This window comes from Acipenser ruthenus, chromosome 21 (assembly GCF_902713425.1).
Source record: "Acipenser ruthenus chromosome 21, fAciRut3.2 maternal haplotype, whole genome shotgun sequence".
Taxonomy (NCBI): domain Eukaryota; kingdom Metazoa; phylum Chordata; class Actinopteri; order Acipenseriformes; family Acipenseridae; genus Acipenser; species Acipenser ruthenus.
The window spans coordinates 7,845,270-7,868,072 of record NC_081209.1 but is presented as its reverse complement, the minus strand read 5'-3'; the positions used below and the strand labels follow the sequence as shown (position 1 = coordinate 7,868,072).

Below are 22,803 nucleotides of genomic sequence, written 5' to 3'. Positions count from 1 at the left end.
ACTGATTTGTTGTCAACAAATTGTCTGTCAATTGCAACACTTGGAAAATGTAGGCCACAGGTTGTGTAACAAGGCTGACAAAATGAAATGTAGATCACAGATGGTTTTGGAAGGACAGATAGTGAACGCTTCAGGCTTTTTTTTAAGAAAGCTGTCATTTCTTGCACACACAGACTAGATTTTTGAATATCATTTAGTCCAGAGAGGTGACTGTGGCCCAGCGGATTAAAGAATCCGCTTGTAAACCTTTCCATTCAGTTAATTAGCTCTAGGCACTGTTCTATTTTTTTTTGCTTTTTAATATATTATTCCCGTAAGTTTCCCTGGAGAAGTGTACCATGGGAGTAAGTGCAGTCCATCATGAGTATTTTTCGGATATGATCTAAACGGAGCTTACCATAAACGTGTTTAATGTGCCCCTCCATCCCTCCTTACCGGTCTGTGTGTATTCTGTCAGCTTGTGATCTACGCAGGTCCAAACACGAACAGCAGGAAGGTTATAGAGTATGGTGGGAACACCCTGGGTTATGGCAGTCGCAGTGTTCTGGGGACAGGATGGCCAAAAGACTTAGTCAAGGTAAAATCTACTGCTTTCAAAGTTTTATATTTCTGACATGTCCTATGTGCTCCACTGTAGAAAGCTATACCTGTCCCATGTCCCAATCATTCTGAGTGTTCGTTTTGTTAGGTGGAAGGGGACACAGTCACCTTTTCATTTGAGATGAGAAGTGGCCGAGAGCACAACACTCCAGATAAAGCAATGTGGGGTTTTTCCGCTACTGTCAGAGCTCAGGTAATCCTGTTTTGAATGCACACTTCAGAAATAGTAATTATAAATGTAATATATAGTATCTCTTCATTTATTAGTACATGGCTTACCAAGTATTCATACATGATGAAATGTATTCCTTCCATTCCGTTATAGTAAATGATGTAAACAGATAGCCTTTCTATCAGTTATGGTTCTATGAAATCGACCGTTTTGTAAAATGTCTGTCTCTAGCACTTGGGTTTGGATGTGAGTTGTGTTTGGGTTTGGATGTGCAGTGAGCTGCTAGACTGCCCGCAGTGAGTTGTGAGTTGTGTTCTGTCTCTGCAGGAATCCTCTGAGGATGTGTGCGGGGGTCTCCCCTTCCTGGCTGACCTTGCCCTGGGTCTCTCAGTGCTCGCCTGCTCCATGCTGCGGATCCTCTACAACGGACCTGAGATCACCCGCGAGGAAGAGGCCTGCCAGGACCTGCTCCGCTCCAAACTGCTTCAGAGGTACTGGAAGAGCCCACTTTATTATAATACTGTAAGAATTCTGCAGAGAACTCTCTTGATGCAGTAGTACTTCCAACAAGATTTTAAAACTATTTTCTTTAAACACATACTTTAGTTTTAGCTTCTTTAGTTAATGTGACTCTTTTTTAGTGTAGTTTAGAGTTGCAATTAAGCTGTATGTTAAGCACTAAGAACCAGGGGGTTGTATATAATTAGTTATATATCAGGGAACTTATGTAAATGTGCTTTCCTTTTTTATTTTCTATATTTAATTTTGTTTTATTTAGGTGCCAATGGCAGGTGGAGTCGAATGGCGCCATTTCCCCAGCTCTCACCCCCAGCCCCTCCCCCCTACCGTTGACCATTGATGAGGACCGTGAGTTCACCTACCCCTCCGACGTGCTGATCCCCCCGCCGGGGCCAATCACAGGGAGCAACTTCGACCTGCCCCGCATCCGCTTGCCACCCGGCATTATGGGCAGGCTCCGGGAGATCTCAGGACGCGCACGCCCACAGTTCAGACCCAGCATCAAGTAGGTTCATGCTGACTAGAGATCATTCATTCATTCATTCATTCATTTATTCATTCATCAAGGATGGAAATATGATCCCTATTGCATAGCAGTTTCACCCATTCCAGGTTTTACTACGAGCTTCATCAGCCAGTGTACAGGTAACAACCTCAGGTGTGATTTATTAAACTCCTAGTAAAACCAAGTATTGATTAAAGTGCTATGCAATTGGAGTCCTATTTCCATCCCTGTTCATAATATTTAGCAGGGCAAATCATCTGTCATCGTGTGTCTTTCCTGGCGATAGAGTTTTAATTTAATTTAAATATGAAAAGCACTTGGTTATTTAGCAGAGTCAACCATGCAGAGTGTGAGCTCACCAGGGGCTGTGTTGTATACCCCAAAGGGAGGTGATTCAGCCCGATGTGATGGAGGAGGTGATCATCTCTTGTGTCATTAAACACCTGACCCTGATCGACGCCCTGCAGTCGCTCGTCAACTTCCAGTACCGTGAGGAGCACGGCGAGGAGTATGACCTGCTCTGCAAAATCATGGCTGAGACCTTCAAAAAGATCAACGCTATGGAGCGACAGCTGCAGGTGAGACCTGGGGCTTGAGAAATATACTGCTGTTAGCTTTTAACAATGGACCATTGAGGTGCTGCACCGATGGTGGGGTTCAATCCAATCCGAATCATCAGCATGTCCTGAAGATACATTAGTATTGTACTTGTTTTTATGCATCTCTCTCTCTCTCTCTCTCTCTCTCTCTCTCTCTCTCTCTCTCTCTCTCTCTCTCTCTCTCTCTCTCCTCATATTTATATTGCTTGCTCTTTTTTCCCATCTGCAGTGTGTGGCTGAATTAGAGCAGAAGTGGCAGAATGAGGTGGAAGAGGCCCAGCAGGACAAGCTGGAGAACAATTCACCCTTCTTCCACGACTATCATTTTTATGAGGTGAGACTGTAATACTAGTGTATGTGTGTTACGCTCTGTGTAGCATCTGAGGGCTTTTCAAGTTTTAAAATACCGTCCACTCAATGTTTGTTTTTGATCAGAACAAGATGAAGGAGCTGGAGCTGCTCTGCTCGCTGAAAGAGGTTGTGTTCGACTGCAGTGATTTGGAAAATGTTGTTCTAACGCTGAGGTAAGCTCTGCGAGCAAGTCCAGTATTGAATGCAAGTTATCACTCACGCAATAACATTTAAAAGTAACAGAAAATGGCCCTTGCCAGCTTGTATACCACTAGAACCCTTTGGGCCAGTCAGATTTAGTCACGTTGATGACTTTTTACTATTACCCAATAAAACATACATGTCTCCTTCGAATCCATGCTAGAAAAGCAGAGGGCTGTTTTCTAATCGCCTCCTACTATAGGTAAAAGCTAATCAGACTGCCTGTTGTGAATGAGCATTGAGAGTAACGCCAATCACAGTACCTCAACCAGCCACACCTGGTATGAAACTGATAGAAAACAGCAGGTGAGTCTTTTGTTTCCATGACCGTGGAGGAACAGTCCTTCATGCCTGTGTTTACACTTGTTTCTAGAGAGAAGTTCACCCAGGAAGTGAACTCGCTGATCCAGAAGGCTGCAATTCCTCTGGTGAAAACGAAAGCTTTAGTGAAGAGCCTGATGAATCGGGCTGAGCTGCTGCTGCACGTGACAATCGCTGCACAGTCCAGGAGTTTATCAGGGACCCCTGCAGACACGCCAGGTAGGATGTGCTGGGTTTCGTTTATGAAGGAAAGTTTGATTGCCTTTATAACTGTGTTTTTGGCAAGAACCTTCTGAAATAAGTGACAAAACTATACTTTTTAAAACAAAACCTATTGGTGTAGTTCCATTCAATGGAAAAATGTTGTATGAAAAGAAAAAAATTGAATTCATAAAACATGTCTTTCAGCCTGCAAGTCGGTCTCTGAGACCAAGCCAATGTCTCACGCTGTCAAACAACCCATCTTCCTGCGCAGTATGTCTGCGCCCTCTGACCTGGAAATGATTGCCAGTGAGGATCTGGAGTTTAACAGAGGCAACCAAAGGTGAGACCCAAATGAGCTCCTGATTTTTATTAACCAGTTTACTCGTTTGTGACATGCTGACACCGTTCTTTGATGGGATCCACAAACAGAACTTTTCTAACCCAGGGAAACCAAAATAAAAACTAAACTTCCAAGGTTGTGTAGAGTAAATTCATCACTGTTCAAAAAGCTTGTCCTTCTTCCTCTAAAGGTCTCCACGCACCAGACTTTTTCAGGCGATTTTTTTAAATTGGCGATGAGACACTTTCGCAGCGACATGACCACACACACCAGAAGCGACACAGAGGCGATGCGAAAACTGCCAGATCTATACAACTGTTCAAAATTGCTATAGACAAAACTATGATCAAGACTGGTACATATTCGTCAACACGATGTGGAAATTGAGTGTCTTCTCTGACGGTATTTCAACACATATGGCAATAAATCATACACACAAGGCTTATCCAGTTCCTTCGAAATGGACTCCCATATATTATCTTTCAAATCTGTATCTTTATAAATGCAATGACTTTTGTCATAAAGCTGTGGGTATTTTTTCAACAACAAGTATTATTGTTTCCTCCGTCATTTTGGATACTGTTTCACCTAGCTGGACCGCGTGCATTGAAGCTGTTCTCTGATTGCTCAATTCCCTGGTTGACGCACGTCAAATTGGCAAAAATAGGTTTCAATCCTATTTATTTCGCATTGCTCCGGTGCCGCTCCAGCGTCGCCTGTCACAGTTCCGCTTGCCGCACCATGTCTGGTGTGTAGCAGCCTTTACTCTTCTCCTGATGCGTGTAATTCTGTTGTCTGCCTGCAGGCGGCGCCATCATGTCACCAGTCACCGCAGCAGTTCCTTCACTCTGCTGCAGTCTCTGGCTATCGAGGACAGCAGGGACAAGCCCACCTACAGTGTGCTGCTGGGGCAGCTCTTTGCTTTCATTGGGACCAACCCCGACCAGGCGGTAAGTCTGACAGAGTCTCCTTATACTGTACAGTGCATGAAAATGTGGTTGATTTACAAGGAAAAATACTAACAATCTAAATTACACATCAGTAATAATACAGAAGGTCATTTAGAGGAAGTACCATTGAAGTCTTTAAAAAAAATAAAAAAACATTTTACCGTTTTTCATGATGTTTGCAATCATTCTCAACTATTTGCCCTATGTTGCACTATACTGTGCTTTTATAGAACACTTGTTTGTTATATAGGTCACAAAAAATCAAAGACCAGACAGTCAACAGCAGTGAATCATGCAGAACACGACACCGCTTTTGAGTGCGGAGTGCATTCTCTGTGAATTAAGAGATTGGCACAATGTAACGTGAAAGCTCAGGGTTGATCGTGTGTGTTTTTCTTGTGATGGTTTCAGGTGTCTGGCAGCAGTTTCCTGTGTGCAGCACAGACGCGGTGGCGGCGAGGGAACACGAGGAAGCAGGCGCTGGTCCACATGCGGGAGCTGCTGACCGCTGCAGTGCGTGTGGGAGGGGTCACTCACCTGGTGGGGCCGGTCACCATGGTGCTGCAGGGTGGGCCCAGGTAAGCAGGACCTGTTTCAGTTCTGTTTGAACCCATGCTAACCACAATTTGCATATTCCTTCATTGTTACTGCAAGAACAAAAGCACTGAGTAGATTACCGTTTGAAGTAGGAGCATCTGAAACAGTAGGCACATTCGATTTGATCATGCACTCTAAAATTAGATTTATACCAAGGGATGAGCCTTGAAGGGACAAATGGCCTCTTCTTGTTTCCAAAAATGTGCATGTTCGGTGTCCTTGTTATAACAGTAAAAAAAAAAAGTTATGTAACACAGAACTGGTTTTGGAAATGGTGCGTGGTTAATGAGTGAAATGCTCTGAATTTGCTTTATGTGCGTGTATGTGTGTCTGTTGGCAGGATAGAGGAGTTGACCTGCGGTGGCATGGTAGAGCAGGTCCAAGAGGCCTTCGGAGAGACCATGACGTCTGTGGTCTCGCTGTGTGCCCGCTACCCGATCGCCTGTGCCAACAGCATCGGCCTGCTCTGCACCATACCGTACACAAGGTACTGTACAAGCGCATTCTCCACTTCAAAGAGCACCTTTATCAATTGAAACCAAGGTGCACTACTGCTCTGTGGCTCCTTCCGTTTGTCTGTGTTAACATTAACAAAATTGTTTAGGTTTTCAGAAAAAAGCTAACGTGCTTTTCATCCAGTTATGAGACAAATAGAGTACACCATCTGTAATGTTAGCAGTTGTTACCTTACAACATGCTTTTCACAGCAGAATCATGATATGTCTCTGTACTGTATGAAGTTGTAGTTGTGTTGTAGGAGCTTCACAGTTGCTGTCCTTGCCCTGTCCTCAGGAGTGAGGAGAAATGCCTGGTGCGCAGTGGTCTGGTACACCTCATGGACCGCCTGTGTAGCCTGAGTGGCCAACGAGACTGCAGCTCCAACGAGAAACAGACAAAGAAGCAGAAAGTGGCCACCATGGCCTGGGCTGCCTTCCAGGTCCTGGCAAACCGCTGTGTGGAGTGGGAGAAAGTGGAAGGTGAGGCCCGGCTCTTTCCCAGTGTTTCAGATCTTCGTAGATGAAGGGTCCAGGCTGCTGTTTATTGCAAGTTCAGCTGTCTAAATTGCAATGCAGGCTTGCATTGCGTTGGAATTTGAGCCATTTCAGCTGTAGTGTCTACAGTACAAGCTGATGCCTCACTAAATTAGATTATGTAATCCGCAATGCAATGGGAGCTCTGCCTTCCACTGGGATGTCAGTTGATCTGCTGGTAGGTTGTCAGAATGTAGTTTCTTTGACTACTGAACAGATCTTTTTTTATAGGTCTCACAAGAAAGAAGGCAAGCAGTAGAACATTAGGTCGAGGTAACGTATAGGCATCCGGGGATGTTTTCCTAGCTAACTCTTATAAGATAGTTGAGTTTAAACTTTACTAACTGCTTGGAGATAGTGTTTTTTTCCCTCCACAATGTAAAGAAGGAAACTAGCCCTTCAGACACTGTACCTACCCTTCCCTGTCGATGTCAGGATCATTGAATGCTCTCTGTCCTGAATTGTGTGTTTCTTGTACAGTACAGTAGGTTAGGGATTGAACTCCGGAAGTAAATTTGTCCCTGGTTGTTTGTTTCAGGAGGGTTAACGGGCGCAGTGCATTCTGGCCTGGCTCGTCAGGTGTCCAGCCTACTGACCAATCACCTGGCTCGTGCCACAGAGTGCTGTGGGAACCAGGCGGCTGGGAATGATGCCTTGCAGGACGTTCTGAGCCTCTTGAATGACTTGTCAAGGTATGGGAGACAATACTTCAGGACTGTCTTTTGCAACTGTATAACTTACAAAAATGATTTAAAAAAACACACATATACCATGACAAAACAAATGACTAGAACAGAATTCATGTTTCTTCTCTGGACTTGACTTCTTCTTTCTCCTCTTCGCTGCTTTCAGGAGTCACATTGGGAAGGCTATTCTAAGCCAGCCGGCCTGTGTTTCCAAGCTACTGTCCCTGCTCCTGGACCAGCGGCCCTCCCCCAAGCTGGTGCTGATCATCCTGCAGCTGTGCCGGGCTGCGCTACCCCTGATGAGCGTGGAGGACTGTGGGAACGTGGAGCTGCCACCTTGGAGCTACTCCATTCAGACCCTGGACACCGACCAGGACGACCCCGGTGACCCAGCTTCCAAAATCGCATCCTTGCTGCTGGCCAAACTGGCAGACTACGTTGTACCAGGTGTGTGTGTGTGAGCAAAATGTTTTACACATGTTCACCTCATAAACATCTCAAAGCAGCAGTGCATAAAGAACAGTGAAACTTCAAATTGCGTTAATTCTAAATTTAAAAAGTGACATTTCTTAAACATGTAAACGCTTTTAAAGCACTCTGCATGCTTGCCGATTTATTTATTTTTTCTCTCTTCTGTGTGTGTTTTGTCTTTCTCTGTCTTGTAGCAATTGCTCCATTTCAAAGTTTCCCTTCCATTGTTTTGAAGGTTGCCAGACTGTGCTGTCGCCCAGCTGTTCAGAGCCAGACACCAGCCTCTCTCGAATGAGCCCCAAGAACTCCCTGAAGATGGACAAAGACGCAGAGGAGGAGGGCGAGGCTGTGGACGGCAAACTCTCCATTTTCATCCACAAACGAGAAGACCAGTCGTCCCACGAGGTGCTGCAGCCGCTGCTGAGGTAAAGACTGATGTTGCTTCTCTCAATTGCAATGTTACGTACGTCATATGCCATTAAGTCAGTCATTTTTTTTTCTTGTTTGTTTGACCAATTTGTTTTTTGTTTCTCTGCAGTAGCTCAGAGGGACGTCCATTCCGACTGGGTACTGGGGCAAACATGGAGAAGGTGGTGAAGATGGATCGAGACATGACCAAGGTAGACTGATTCACTTTATACAAGACTCAACCTAGTATCCCATCGGCCAGCTACTCTCACTAAAAACCCATCATTAAATAGTTTTTTTAATGATCCACTTCAAATGAATAGTGCCTGATGTTTGTTTTTTTTTTGGTTCAGTTTGAAAAGGAAAATAATTGTAATGTTTATAAAACTAGCAATAAACAGGTTTAGGAAAGTGCAGTTAAGTTAACATTCAGGTTGCGTTCGACTAATAATAAACGGTGGCACACAGGACTTTTCACTGGGTAAGAAATCTAAGTTATTAGCTTGTGTCCCAATACAGTTTTAACAGCCTTTCACAGTTTACTCATTTAATGTATTGTACTTGTCATTCAGAGTGGGTGCTGTGAGGTGATCACAGAAGAAGCAGCGGCTGCCCTCCGCAAGGCCACCAAGTGGGCGCAGTCTGGGTTGATCGTGAGTGTGGGGCCTCCTGTCGAGACCGTCAGCCAGGAAGCAGCCAGTGGACTATCAACCGGGGAGAAGAAGAAAACCGTGCAGACCGCCGTCTGCAGGGAGAGGAACACCGAACTGGCCAGGTGACAGAGACCTTTAAAAAGGACAATATTTCCGTTTTGATTAAAACTTGAATGAAACGTGCTAGCAGCTTAGGTATCCCAAATCGCCACCCAGTAGTCCAGTGGTAAACTTGCTGGTAACACTTTAAAGATTAGCAATTTAATATAACCATTAATATACTGTCTTGTTGCTGGTTTATAACTCATGTGAGATGTTTCAAGTTCTACTTCTGTAATACTGCCTTCTGTATTGTTAATAAAATGAATTGTTTTTGTTTAGGTCGGATCCAGTCAGGCCTTTTATCAGTGGCCACGTGGCTAACAGCATGGCAGCAGAAGTGATTGCCTTGTTGCATGGCCTCTTGACGGCACCTGAAACCAACACAGCTCAGATTTGGACAAGCACTGCAGAAAAAGTAAAACTGTTCTACCGTTTCCCATTCAGTAAAATAATTCTGTGGAATTGCTTTTTGTGGCACATGTGCAAAAGATAATTGCGTGCACTGTTGAGAGATGTTGCTCTTCATCATGTTGTGTGGATAGTTCCTCTTCCCTAGTGACAGTGTGTTGTGTGCCCGCCCTGGTAGGTGCTGTCCCGGGCCCTGATGTTCATCCCCCAGCTGGGGAAGTATGCAGAGAGTATCCTGGAGAACGGCAGCAGCAGTGGTAGGAAGCTGGCCAAGCTGCAGGCCATCGCTCGCCAGGCCGTGGCAGCTCTCTGTGCGCTCGGCGGCTTTAAGGAGACCATCAAGATCGGCTCTGAGGTCCAGGTAACGAAAGCATCCTGCTAGCCTGCACATTTCTGGCTCCACCCATTTTACCATGGCACATCTGTACAGTAATTCTGCAGTTTGCCATGGTGGTTGTGTGATTTTTATTTCTTGCACATGTTTGTGCTTTCCCATGCTTTTCAGCTTAGTAGAGCCAATTCAAAATCAAATGCTTTTATGTTTTGTTAGTTATTGATTTCTGCTCTGCCCAACATTGCACTGTAACTTTGTCCCACTGTTTTAATGTATCCACTGTTCTGAGGATGAAGGATGAAGTTTTTCCCCATACGTATGTCTTTAAGTAACATTTCTTACCATCTTTTAAAAACCAATTGTGAGTAAACTTGAAATGGGCTCTCCTTAATGTGACTTCTTGATCAGAATCTAGGTCATAGTGGCTTTTTTTCATGTTATTGAACCTGTGGTGTACTTTTCATATCCTTGGATGGGGTATGTGTGTGTGTGTAATACTTCTTGTTTCTGTCATGCAGGTTGTGGGGAAAGGAATCCTGTGCAGTGTTGGTGTGGTGATGTCTATAAATGAACAAGAAGGCATTGCCATTGTTAAGTTTCCATCTTCGGATTACAGGAAGACCTGCAAAGCTTCTGATATTTTGACGGTTCCCATATCCCGTCTCATTACTCCCAGATCAGAGGTGAGCTTTGAAGAGATCCAGGTCATTGTGGAATTATCAAGCTACAGGATTACAATCAGTCAAATTTGCAATTGGAGATTGATTACAGTGTATCACCATAATGTCAGATTGTATTGGCTGCTCAAACAAATAATCCTTTTTTGCAAAATCAATGTGGACCAAGTTTTACTTTTGATCTATCTGCAGAGCCTCATTAGGCAGACAAAGTTTTTAAAAAGAGAATGACTTTGGTCTACAAATGAGGTTACGATTTGTATATATCTATGTACAGTACATTAAATGAAAGCTTTTTGATTGTGTGTAAAGGGTGCGCGCTTGTTTTTCAGGCTCTGCCGCTGTACAAGCTGTCGATCACAGAGAAGGTGGTGCAGGCGGTTCAGTCCATGCTGCTGCCTCATGAGGGGAGCCTCTCCATCCACACCTCCCTGCCTGCCACTGGCGATGGCTCCAGCCCTGTCATGGCCGTGGTGCGGCTCCTGGCTGAGATTAGGACCAGGTAAGGTCTCTGCTTCTGTTAACAGAAGCCATCAGAGCAAGCAATAGTGTCAAAAGGCAGCATGGAAATGCAGTATAATGTGTTGAGGTAGCAGAACCTCTGAGCTTTGGGACTGAGCCAGAGCTAGAACCAGTTATCTACTACAATCACTACCGTCAAACTTTGCATAAAACACTACATTTCAATTGCTATTGTAAGAATAGATTTGAAGAGTTGATGCTACTTATTGGATTACCTGTAATATACAAGGAGAAGCTTTCAAGAGCTCAACATTCCCTTCTTGAGGTGCAGGTTTAACTGTCTGAAACAAATCAACTCTTCAGATCTCTATTATCATTCTTACCTTGATTTAACACAGCAAAAACGAACCTCGAAACAGTTTTTGTTATGTGAATTTGGGATACTACTTGTCCCCAGGGACCCTTTTGTAAACATTTTAGGACTTGTTTATTCTGGAGAACAAAACCTTTGAAATAAATGCATTTATACAGTAATATATGTTTTGGGGGTGGGGTTGATGACCCTGCCTGCCCACTGTCTAGATCTCCACAGCGAGTAGAGTACTGTAGTTTAGTTTGTTTTTCACAGAGCCTGTTTGGTGATGGCCCAGCTCCTGGAGGACAGCTCGTTCTGTGAAGAGTTCATTCAGCAGTGCCCTGCTGCTGTAGAGGTGCTCAACCTAGTGGCACAGGAGTGCAGCCCTGGTGAGTAGAATAGCCAGAGAATACTCGCTGACCGTTACTTCCATTTTATTTTTTAGAAATTACACTAGGCTTTTTGTGGGGTTTTCTAAAAACATAGCAAATCTCCAGTCATTCATATGTACAGTAGCTAAGATACGTTTTATCTGAAAAATCTGATCTCACACAAGTATACATAATTTGTTATAGAAGCTCTGTGACCTTATCATCTGGTCTGCTTCTACCTTTTCTGCAGTGGCCTAACGTACTGTAGCCCATCAGATATCTGTATTTTACCGAATACCCTGTTATTTTGAAATGTGACTCGGCACATGTAAATTGTATTAATTGACAGTGCCCTAGTTGGTACAGTAATTAATATATATTAAATGTATGCATGTCTGTGAATAGTACCTTGGTTCATCTGCAGCCTGTTTTGCAGGGGAACGGCTAGTGGTGGTGGAAGCTCAGTGCGAGAGACTCAGGATGCTGTATCGGGACTGTGCCCGTCCTCCTCCCCCACCCCTACAGACTGACAGGAGACAGGTAAATACTTCAGCAGGAATATCCTGCAGTCTGAACATCATTCAGTAGCCTACAGAACTAATCTGTGTCATTTCTCTTGGCAGCCCAAGGAGATCACCTGGTGTCCGTCTCGAGTGTTCCCTCAAGTGCGCGCCTGCATGTTTTCCTCGCGGTTAACATCCGTCACCTTCCTGGCCGACCCCAGCGCTGGAGGAGGCCTGCCTCGAGGGACCTTCATCTACGCTACCTCCCCCATACCTGTGCAGGTGAGGAGGCGGTACATTTACTGCATCGATTTACGACTTTGTCTTTTTGGTGTCTCCACTCAGTAGTTGCTGCAAATACATACAAATCCCACTTGAATAGTTGTTCTTTGGTGTTCAATACAGGTTTGTGACTATTATTTTAATGTCTGTGTACTTTGTAAGTTATCTGAAAAGTAAAACAAAGTATTTGCCAGAGATTTGTAATCTATTCAGACGTTTTTCATTTGAGAATACACTTGAATCACTCTCTCTCTCTCTCGCACCCAGGCCCCTTCCTTCTACTGGGAGGTTGAGGTTGTTTCCTATGGAGACTCAGATGATGACAGCGGACCAATCGTTTCTTTTGGATTTGCTACAGAAGCTGAGAAGAGAGATGGTGCTTGGACCAATCCAGTGGGGACTTGCCTGTTTCACAAGTGTGTATCTGGCTGAGGCACTCACTGTACCATTACAGAGAAACAGGGAAAACAATTAGAAGCTACTGTGTGTGTGTGTGGTTATATATATATATATATATATATATATATATATATATATATATATATATACACACATTTAAAATGACCATTTGTTACATGTTATATTTTGCTAGTGTATGTTTTTTATACTGTGGTTTGTTTACCAAATGCTACATTTGTGGTTTAAATACTGGAGAGCAACAGCATATTTAATGTTGTAAAACCATCTTAGTGCTGAATTTAGAAATATAAAAAAAACTTGAATTCAAGGACAAACATTACGGCATTACGACAACATTAAGTCTCTTTCAGTGTCTTCCATTGTAAAACCAACACAGCCTCAACAGGAAAAATGTGTTCTCTCACACATGTGTTTTTCCTCTGCCTGTCCGTGACAGTAATGGGAGAGCTGTGCACTACAATGGCTCCAGTTTGTTGCAGTGGAAGAGTGCACGCCTGGACGTGGCTCTGGTTCCTGGTAAGCCTTCCTGTTCTTTTAGTTCAGTGTTATTGTTGCTAAGAATGTAAAATCCACTTTTCAACCCTTGTTTCACTTCAATACTATTTTCCCTGATGAATTATATTTAAATTAGTTTCTATAGTAAGGCACAGTACTATAGCATAGTCCTCAGGGGGTCTGCGCCTTGTCCATCATGCTTTCATGGTGGTCATAAAGAGTCCTTTTCCAGCTCTACTTGACACCTACTGTGCTACTTTCAAATGAGATCTGTCCCGTGTAATGCCTGCAGACTGATATTACATTTTATTTATGGGATTGTGGGGAAATTGAGTAACTTTGAAGTAACATGATGTTTTAAATTCAACACATCAAGCACTCTTGCAAACTGTATGCAGATGGTGAAGTATACCACTGGCCGGGCTGTCCCTGGTAATCGCCGCTCCTGAATGCACGCTGGGTTTTGCTTCCTGCTTGCAGGTGATGTCGCTGGTATCGGCTGGGAGCGGACTGAAGGCACGCCTCCCCCTCCTGGCCAGGCTGCTAAGGGCAGAGTTTACTTCACGTACTGCGGGCAGCGGCTCCCCCCCTTCCTGGAGGACGTGTCTGGGGGGATGTGGCCCCTGGTCCACATTCAGAAGAAGGTGGGTGACTCCAGGATGACTACGTATGTTCTGTATATGATGTGAACACTAAGCCTGGTAGACTGCTAACCACACGTAATGTATAAATACATACAGTTTCAGAAGCAATGTGCTGAATATTTTATAAAATTAGCTTTAAAAACAGTGACATTGCATTATAACTTATGGTTCTGTAAAAGTTTTATTTAATTATTTTTATATTTGGGATCTGAAATCAGCCATGGCAAAATAAATGTAAAGGAATAAGGATAGATAGTACAGAACATCCTAGTATTGTTATTTATCTGTTTTGTTTTCTGCTTCAGAATACCAAAATCCGGGCCAACTTTGGGTGCCGGCCGTTTGCCTACGCAGAGGGGCAGGCCCACAGGAATGCTGCTGACCTGTGTATCGACCTGGCCGAGGAGATCAGTGCCAACTTTGAAGCTCTGCCCTTCGCCATGGCCTCTGACAGCGACGATGCTGGTGCCAGCGTGGCCTCTGATCCGGGATCCCATGGTCCGCCCTGCAGGATAGCAGCCGTGGCCACCGCAATACAGCGTGAGTCCTTTTGGGGTTACTTCTACTTGTGTTATTTTCTTACTATTAAAAACTATTGTATGAGATCATCTATCATGCACGTGGGTGCCAAGGTGAAGCAGTGAAAACAAGTGTTTTTTGACCTGTCACTACAGAAATGGAAAACTCTCATTTCATAACGTCTTTGTAACCTCACAATAAAAACAGGTCGGCATCCTTTTTTTTTTCGTTAATATTTAATAAATCCATCTCTAACAATAGAAAACTGAACAAGATGTATCTCTGTTGTAAACCAGTGGCAGCTTAGAGGAACAAGAAGCAGGGTCTATATTTCATGTCCTAAATAGGTTTGAGTCAATTTCCTATACAAAAAAAAAACGGTATTCAATCTTTTATTTCCTTACAGAGTATGACAGCGATTCATCCTGCTTTTACAAGGTTGAGCTGAGCTATGAGAACTTAATCACGTCAGGGCCCGAACCTCATCTCCCGCCCGTCGTCGATGACGAAAGTGATGATGACGAGGATGATGACATCCCGAGGGTGAGTGAGTGAGTGAGTGAGAAGGAGGAGCACAAGTATCACAGCTTTATAAGTGAGCTTGTTTTTACAGCGCCAGTGCAACTTGCAGTGCTGCAGGGGTTTCCAAAAGATGAACCCACAGGATGGCTCCTAAACAGTTACTGCTTATATTGTATTTCAATGCCTTTTTTTTATAAACGTTTCTTAATTGTATGCCAGGCTACTGATACAGGGTGTTTTGGTGTATTGTACAGGAGGACCACTACGCTCTGCTGGTGAAGGCGTGGGAGACCAAGGTCTTCCCTACAATCCGCAGGAGATTCCGAAACGAAGCGGAGAGGAAGTCTGGACTGGACCAGATCAAGGGAGCGCTGCAGCTGGGTACAGCTTCCACAGACTGCTTTTGATTCACTGCATGTGTTTATTTTTAAGACATTTGCATGGGCGTTTTTATCCCAATCTCCCATTGTAAGACTCTGGTATCTAGGAAGTTGATCTAAACATTAAAATAGGACCCACACTGGCTTTTTACATACCTTGTTTTTAAAAAAAAAAATATTGGCACACAAGTGACACAGTTGAGACTATGGCCCTTTGTATATGTGCGTTTTGAAATGTATAAATGAACAATTTCAAGTAATTGAACCTAATGCAGTGTATTTCAAATCTTCACAGGCATGGTTGATATTGCCCGGCAGACAGTGGAATTCCTGTATGAAGAAAACGGTGGTATTCCCAGAGACCTCTACCTTCCAACCATTGAGGATATTAAAGACGAGGCAAATAAATTCACAATCGATAAAGTTCGTAAAGGTAAAAACTTTACTTACTGAAACAGTTAGCCGACTAAGATTTTTTTTTTTGTTAATGTTTTATTCATACAGTGTAATATAAAAACACTGCAAGGTTACATCTGAATGCTTCCTCCTGTCTGCAGGGCTGACTGTGGTAATCAGGTCTCCAGAAAGTAACAACACAAACAGCACTACAGGCGGGACTGCACTGCCTAAGTTTGCCATCAGAGGGATGCTGAAGACCTTCGCCCTGCATGGGGTAGTTCTGGATGTAGACTCGGTAAGTATAAAATGGAAGGTTCTTGTCAAAACTTGTCAACTTAGTAACAGACGTATACAATAATTGATATAGGTTTTGAATTTCTAAACGATCACTAAAGTAAACAAAAGGTTTTAGGTTTGACTTGGGGCTGTATTCATTTTTTGCTATGAAATGTATGATTTATGTACGGATGGTAATACAACAGAAGTATATTTTAAAGGAGTAACTAGTAGTTTGAACTGCTGCCTTCAGCTGAAAAATGAATAGCCAGAAAGGAAACTTCTAAAATAGTTTGCTAGCCTCATGAAATTTCCTCTCTGGTCCTGCTTTCAGATAAATGAGCTGGTCCAGGTGGAGACATACCTGCGTAGTGAGGGGGTCCTGGTCCGGTACTGGTATCCCATCGACATGGTGGAGAGACCACCGGCTGGGTACAGACGCACTGCAGCTAATGGACTCGTCTCCATGGACAGCACCAACATCCAAATCCACAGGTAACACAGGCTGCTTCTGAAACACACATCACGCTGTACTGATTAACAGTGCACACAGAGGTAAACTCAAGCTAAACACTGGAGGAAAGAACACAAGGCCTTATCTGCTGGACTTGCTCTGCTTCTTCAATTCTTCAATGCTAAGTCTGATATACAGGGATAGCACTGTAATTGTCTTCGATCCTGTTTTTCCTGCAGGGAGCTGCTGCGTGGTGAAGCCGCCCTGGCTAGACTCTACTGCCGCATGGCTCTGCTCAATATCTTCGCTCCAAAATCCCCACACACTTTCACTCGGCTCTTCCACATCCCTGCCATCCGTGACATCACACTGGAGCACCTGCAGCTCCTGTCCAATCAGCTGCTGGCTCCGCCTCTTCCAGGTGAACTACCATTTCAGGAGAAAATGTATTCTCCTGGTTAGTGTAGGACGTATGTGGAAAGAGACAGAGGTAATAGTTCAGATTCTGATTTATGATGATGTCATATGAAGCTGGGATCACATGAATAAGCTGGTCCTTTGCTGTAAGTGAGGTAGGTTAAAATAGAGCCCTGTATTGGAAGTGATTCTGGTGCTCACTATTGCCTGGTCATTGATACTGTAGGGAGAGCAAATCTCTGTCAAACCTTGTAGCTTTCAGACAGAGCATAGTGCTTAAATACATGACTAAAATGAATTTGCAGGGAACCCAGATGTTGTGCTGCAGCAATAATGCTGAGTGTGCTTCCTCTGCAGATGGTACCATCAGCTCCAACTCCATCCTCCTAGCCCAGTCTCTCCAGCACTGCATCCAGGGCCAGAGCTGCTCCCCAACTGACCTCTTCTATCAGGGTAATGCACAGCCAATCAGAGAGTGGCTTACTGTGGCCATAACCCGGGCCCTGCACCAAGGAGAAGAGAGCTTGTTGGACCTAACCAAACAGATCTGCTCTTTCCTACTGGTAAGCCCTGTAACCAGCCTGCAGCTACATTTTATAATCTTCAGATGTTCACTGTAAAAGCCTTGGGGAGCACATCCACATGTTTTTGTTTTTTTTTTGCAGCACGCTCCCGAGCAGTTTCCTTCTGAAGAGTTTCCCATCACGGAGTCGAAGGTCAACATGGATGTCAGCTTCCCCGGAGCTGCATTTGTGGTGATCTCGTGCAAGGAGAGCCAGACGGGATTCCGCAAAGAGTGAGTGTGTCACAGTCCTTAGAATTCAGTCGTTAATGTGGCTTTATGTGGAATTCTGACAAGTACAATCAATTTACCAAATTCAAGATATTTAGCTCCTCATGGTCTTCATGTCCACTACCTCAAAGGTGACTCATTGGAATATTTTACCCACAACAGTCCTCTTAAAGGGAGTAAGAGTTCACTCTAACCCCCATAACAATGTGAACAAGATGTTGTATATCTTGTGGAATATTTTAAACAAAATAAATAATATAAAATTAGCTACCGGAACATGTTTTCAAATAACTTTTATTCACTGGGAAGACGTACATCTGCTTGATTCCCTACTCTGTGTGGTAGTAGTATTCTTAGCTAAAGTAAACCCATTCATTGTCTTTTTATTTCTTAGCTCTTCTCTGTACAAGGCACCTTGGGCTCGGGTGATGGTTTACGGCCTGGGGCATAAAGTGCGGAGGAACGGGCAGCTGAACCTCATGGAAACCGTCTGCTACCCGTTAGATGCCTCGCCCACAAATACAGGCCTCACCCCACCACCCACAACCAATCAGTATCCCTGCATCATCATTCCCACTGACAAGGTGCACGTCAAACTAGGTGAGCGGCCACATTGCTGTTATATCACTGGCACAAACTGACAAGACTTTACTGTTTTGTGAAGTAAAAACACAAAAATAATAAAGAGGTGGGGGGGGGGGGGGGGGCTGAAGATAAGCCTTCACTTTATAATTATTATATAATAAACATCATTACATATGTTGTTACATCGGGAGCCTAAGTAGATGAGGACAGCCTAGCCCATTCCCATGTGCTGAGTCTCGATGTACAATGAAAACCTCTCATTTTGATCACATAGAGCAGGTGATTGCAATTTTTGATTTACAATATGCGGCTGATTCAGTTAACCAGCTTTTCTCTGTGGTATCCCTGTTCTTGTCGTGTCTGTGTTTTAATTTGATGATCTGTTTTGTTGGGTTTTTCAGGGGTGTCTCCCCCTCCTGGTGCTGTGTTGCTGCTGCACTCCCTGCCTCTGGAGTTCCCTCTGGCCATGGCTTTTGCGGAGCAGCTGCTGTCCTGGAAACTGGGCGACAGGGACGGGTGCTCGGAGGACGAGCTCGACACCATCCCCGCCTCTGTGCTGCTGCAGGTCGTCGAGCTCCTCGGTGAGAACCCAGATCACAGACGCCACCACGGGAGCATTTCACTGACCAGCCAGGGTTATAATGAAACGCAGTGATCCCTCCCATGTTTATTACATTGATTAACAAAAAACAAATGGGGCTGTTTTACTTTGGTATGCTAAATAATTATTTGAAAAGGTTCTGATATACTCCATGATTTTTCAACAGTTTGTATTGTACCCCCTTGCAATCATTGTGGGTGAGTTTGTGTATTTAGAAATAGTCGGGGATTTTGTCTTTAGCTCTAACCACTGAAGCCAATTAAAAATGGATACAAGTGAACATGGCAGTTATGGCAAACAAAACCCTAAAGTAAAAGGTCTTTTAAATGCATTTCAGCAAATTGAACCATTTTTTGTCTCCCAAGTCATGTAGTAGTGTTACATTTTTGACAGGTCTGAAATTACTGTACCTGTTTTAAAATTATTAGTGTGACAATGTTATACTTTAAAACAAGACCATTGCTGATGTTGGACTACCTTACTCTTTTTCTGTCTCTCTGGTTTAGGTGGGCTCTTGTGGACGACAGACCTGGCCGCCTGCATCAAAGAGCTGATCTTCCACCTGCTGTCTGAGCTCTTCCGCAAGATCCACCACCTGGAGCAGCGCAAGAACCCCTCTGGTCTGTCCAGCTCCATCGCTCTGCTGCTCAACCCCTGCCTGGCCGTGGTGATGGCACTGCAGACTGAGCTCCGCAAGCTGTACGATGAGGAGATCCAGGGCTGGGCAACTGCTAGGGGGGACACAGCCTCTGCAGGGGGGCTGGCTTTGGGCTCCGAGCAGGGCCGCTTCTCAACCTACTTCCATGCCCTGATGGAGGTCTGCCTGGCTGTGGCTGAGGTGACGCTGCCTCTCAACATGAGCAATGCTGCAGTGAGCGCCATCTCCTCCAGCAGCGGCCCTACCCTGAGCGACTCTTCCTCCTCTTCCTCTTCCTCCCCAGGCCAGACCCCCCAGAGCCCCAGCCTACTCTCCAAGCGCAAGAAGGTCAAGATGAAACGGGAGAAGGCTGCTGTCGCTTCGGGAAAGGGGCCCCCTTCCTCCTGTGCTTCCAGGCTGTCCGAGAGCGATGCTGCCCTGCTCAATATGGGGGGAGGCAAGCCGGAAGACATGCTGTGGTTCCACCGGGCCCTAACCCTGCTTATGATCCTCCGACACCTGGCTAACAAGGACCCACAAGGCCTGGGGGTGACCAGTGACGCAGTGACCGACGCCAGCCAAGCTTTGGTGGGCCCCACTGCTCACAGCCGCTTACTCGTAATATCCGGCATCCCCACCCACCTGGAGGAAAACGTGGTGCGCAGCGCCATCCGCAGGGCTTGCAATGCCCATGGCGGGCTCTTCAAAGATGAGATCTACATCCCCCTTCAAGAGGAGGACCCCAAGAAACCCAAGTGCAGCGTGGTCACATTGGATTTTAAAGCAACAGAGCCAGAGAGACCTGCGAGCGTCACAGACAGTTTGGACAGTTCTAGCAGCGTCACTCCAGCTATGAGTGTGAGCGCTTCAGCCTCCACCAGTCAGACTTCCATCTGCAGCTCCTCTCAGGGTGTCTCCCGCACCGCCAGTGAGCTCTCTGTAGATCAGGAGATCCTGGCAGCCACCGTGGTTGTGGTTCCCTCACAGCAGCAGGGAGTGCTGGACCCCCACACTGTCTCCAGCCAGGAGAGTCTGGACCTGTCTCTGTGCAGCACCGGGAGTTTGGGAAGCCTTGGCAGTCTGGGGGAGCCCCTGGACAGCGCAGACACTGCCTCAGTCTCGGACGGGGGCTCCATGTACACAGTCACCTCTCTCGACAGCAACATGCCGATGGCCCTGCCCATCAAGGGATACGCTGTCATAGAGGTACGTGAAAAACAAAGGGGTTTCCATACATTGTGTTTTTAAATTGATTAATCTTTTAATTGTATCAAGCTTGTCCTAGAATTTAAAAGGCAAGAAAAACAAATCAATGCATATTTCATTTATACAGTGGTCTATGTTTACATTACATTTAATAAAACACCTTAGAAAATAAAAATGATATGTATAGATATCCCATACAAGCACTAAAAAAACAGTAAGGCTTTAGCAATGCAACAGTAGCAATAGGCATATAGAGTATACAGGCGTAACCTTTGGAGATGTGCAGCATTAAGACAGTGGATTCCTGTCGCAGGTGCGCGCCCGTGCGAAGGTGGAGAAGATCCGCGCCAGCTTGTTCAACAGCAGTGATCTGATTGGTCTGTCCAGCCTGGACGGGGAGGAGGAGCTGATGGAGATGACGACGGAGGAGATCCTGACTGTCTCCAGCGTGAACCAGAGCCTGTTTGACACCCAGGGCAGCTCTGTACTCGAAGACTACTTCACAGACAAGTCCATCAAAGGTCTCTGCTCTCTTCAGCTGTAGTACTTTTATAAGGCAAAAAATCCAGTCTTTTAGCACCTAGAGGCTGATTTGTTCAATATGAGCCTTCCAGGATAAGCCACAGCTAGATTTCAGAGCATTTTACACTGATGCATGAGATTGCATCAACCGCCTGTTTTTTTTATGGGTATGTAGGATAACCACTGGTAGACAGTTAATGCAATCCAGGGCAATTTCCCCGGTGCTGTAAAATGCTCTGACAAAAATAGAGATGCGGTTTATCCTGGCCGGGTATAGGTAGACCAAATCAAATTAACCCCTGTCGCATTACAGAAATATTATCCTTGGGAGAACCATTTTATATTAGTTTAAACATGTTCCAAACTTTAATTTTTATTTTTTTAGGAGACAAGTTGGTTCCCAGTGCACGGGACATCCTGACTGAGATTTTTAAAAGCTGCGTACACTCTGAGCAGATGCTGAGCTTGACCCCTGCGAAGCCCGTCAAGGTGTCGGATATTTACCTCAGCAAAGAGCAGATCAACTCTCAGACCCCAGGGAATCTGCTGCATGTGTTCTTCACAAAAGTGCGCCCACCGAAGAAAGTTCTCGAGGACCAGCTCGCACAGGTACAGACGCGTCATGGAATTAGTCCCATAGGACTTGAATTGTCTCCCACCTTGATACAGCCATATAGCCTAGGCCTTCTTAACCAGATCGAAATTCTACTGAACTAACATAGCTGTTCTCTGTGTAGATCCTGAGGAAATATGGGGTCCCCAAACCAAACAAAAGCAGATACAGCAAAGCCGGCAAAGAGCAGCACCAGGGGAAAGTGGTCAGCACAAAGAGACCCCTCACCAAGCCTCCCACTAAAGAGAAGTCTGTGCTCAACAGCGTCAGGTAAGGCTTTGCCAGTGTGTTAGTCAACCTCTGCGGTGATTTATTCATTTGGAAATAATTGGGAAATACCCAAGTATCAGACACATTTTACACTGTGCTGAAACATACCAAGTTAGTGTTATAGTAGTTACCAAGATGATATGCAGAGTTCCCCATGTGCTTTTTGTACTTGATTGATTGATTGATTAATTAATTGATTGATTGATTGATTGTATTGGACTCCCCCCACAGGACTGCTCTAAGTGAGAAGAAGCCGATAGTTAAGCCCAAGTCTCCAGAGAAGACCAAACCTGAGGAGAAGGATCCTGAGAAAGCTCGGACAAAGAAACAGGAAGGTACCCTCTCCTTTACCACCTCTGTTACTGTGCTGTCGGAGGGGAAAAGGTTTCAACCTGTGGATTCATGTGGTTACATGCAACATCTCCTCTGTAAGTCTACCTGTATGCCTAACTTGAGATCCCTTTCAAAACATCCCCAATACGAAGACTTTTTTTTCCTTCCCTATTGTAAACAAAATGATGCACTGCTTCTTAGCCAACCCCCGCCCCCTCCGCCTCCTCCTCCTCCCTAATTTGCAATTCAAGCTTATCTCGTTCATGTTCTTTGAGTTTTTATATTAATCTCAATGATCCTGGTAAAGTACAGTTGAAATAAAAAAAAAATCCCTGGCTAAATTGTTTCTAAACCTGGTTGCATTGCTCCTAAACGTAATGTTGCATGTCAGCCGGTAGATGCTGTATTAACCTCGTCTCTCCCTGGTTCAGTTCCAGAGGAGAAGTACCTGACTCTGGAGGGATTCCACCGCTTCACAGTGGACCGAGCCAAGCAGGACATCCGCAGTATGTGGCGAGCCATCTTGGGCTGTGGCTACGACCTGCACTTTGAAAGGTAAGGTGTGCATCTGACTGTCCACTGTGGCCAAATTGCCCATGTAATACATTTACTGTG

The 22,803-nt window shown here is 44.9% G+C and overlaps 1 protein-coding gene across 6 annotated transcripts in view; it reads left to right on the top strand.

Moving 5' to 3' along the window:
- The window catches only part of LOC117428384 (probable E3 ubiquitin-protein ligase HECTD4), a 64,339-nt gene that overhangs the window by 35,067 nt on the left and 6,469 nt on the right, over positions 1-22,803 (top strand). For 2 of the 6 annotated variants that reach the window (XM_058994708.1, XM_058994707.1), the window contains exons 22-67: positions 458-577; positions 689-793; positions 1,100-1,263; positions 1,551-1,796; positions 2,182-2,374; positions 2,625-2,729; positions 2,831-2,919; positions 3,321-3,487; positions 3,677-3,812; positions 4,618-4,762; positions 5,174-5,340; positions 5,700-5,846; positions 6,152-6,336; positions 6,622-6,663; positions 6,929-7,082; positions 7,243-7,523; positions 7,783-7,972; positions 8,086-8,167; positions 8,528-8,730; positions 8,990-9,125; positions 9,297-9,479; positions 9,971-10,135; positions 10,462-10,631; positions 11,220-11,335; positions 11,754-11,857; positions 11,941-12,102; positions 12,370-12,518; positions 12,959-13,038; positions 13,498-13,661; positions 13,967-14,201; positions 14,587-14,723; positions 14,957-15,083; positions 15,378-15,515; positions 15,640-15,776; positions 16,092-16,252; positions 16,451-16,632; positions 16,986-17,191; positions 17,294-17,424; positions 17,816-18,021; positions 18,408-18,587; positions 19,114-20,450; positions 20,764-20,971; positions 21,358-21,581; positions 21,710-21,855; positions 22,087-22,283; positions 22,620-22,743. In XM_058994708.1, coding sequence (XP_058850691.1) covers positions 458-577; positions 689-793; positions 1,100-1,263; positions 1,551-1,796; positions 2,182-2,374; positions 2,625-2,729; positions 2,831-2,919; positions 3,321-3,487; positions 3,677-3,812; positions 4,618-4,762; positions 5,174-5,340; positions 5,700-5,846; positions 6,152-6,336; positions 6,622-6,663; positions 6,929-7,082; positions 7,243-7,523; positions 7,783-7,972; positions 8,086-8,167; positions 8,528-8,730; positions 8,990-9,125; positions 9,297-9,479; positions 9,971-10,135; positions 10,462-10,631; positions 11,220-11,335; positions 11,754-11,857; positions 11,941-12,102; positions 12,370-12,518; positions 12,959-13,038; positions 13,498-13,661; positions 13,967-14,201; positions 14,587-14,723; positions 14,957-15,083; positions 15,378-15,515; positions 15,640-15,776; positions 16,092-16,252; positions 16,451-16,632; positions 16,986-17,191; positions 17,294-17,424; positions 17,816-18,021; positions 18,408-18,587; positions 19,114-20,450; positions 20,764-20,971; positions 21,358-21,581; positions 21,710-21,855; positions 22,087-22,283; positions 22,620-22,743 — 8,426 coding nt within the window. The remainder of the gene's footprint in view (positions 1-457; positions 578-688; positions 794-1,099; positions 1,264-1,550; positions 1,797-2,181; positions 2,375-2,624; positions 2,730-2,830; positions 2,920-3,320; positions 3,488-3,676; positions 3,813-4,617; positions 4,763-5,173; positions 5,341-5,699; positions 5,847-6,151; positions 6,337-6,621; positions 6,664-6,928; positions 7,083-7,242; positions 7,524-7,782; positions 7,973-8,085; positions 8,168-8,527; positions 8,731-8,989; positions 9,126-9,296; positions 9,480-9,970; positions 10,136-10,461; positions 10,632-11,219; positions 11,336-11,753; positions 11,858-11,940; positions 12,103-12,369; positions 12,519-12,958; positions 13,039-13,497; positions 13,662-13,966; positions 14,202-14,586; positions 14,724-14,956; positions 15,084-15,377; positions 15,516-15,639; positions 15,777-16,091; positions 16,253-16,450; positions 16,633-16,985; positions 17,192-17,293; positions 17,425-17,815; positions 18,022-18,407; positions 18,588-19,113; positions 20,451-20,763; positions 20,972-21,357; positions 21,582-21,709; positions 21,856-22,086; positions 22,284-22,619; positions 22,744-22,803) is intronic. The other 4 variants (XM_058994712.1, XM_058994711.1, XM_058994710.1 and 1 more) reach the window with 3 other exon arrangements.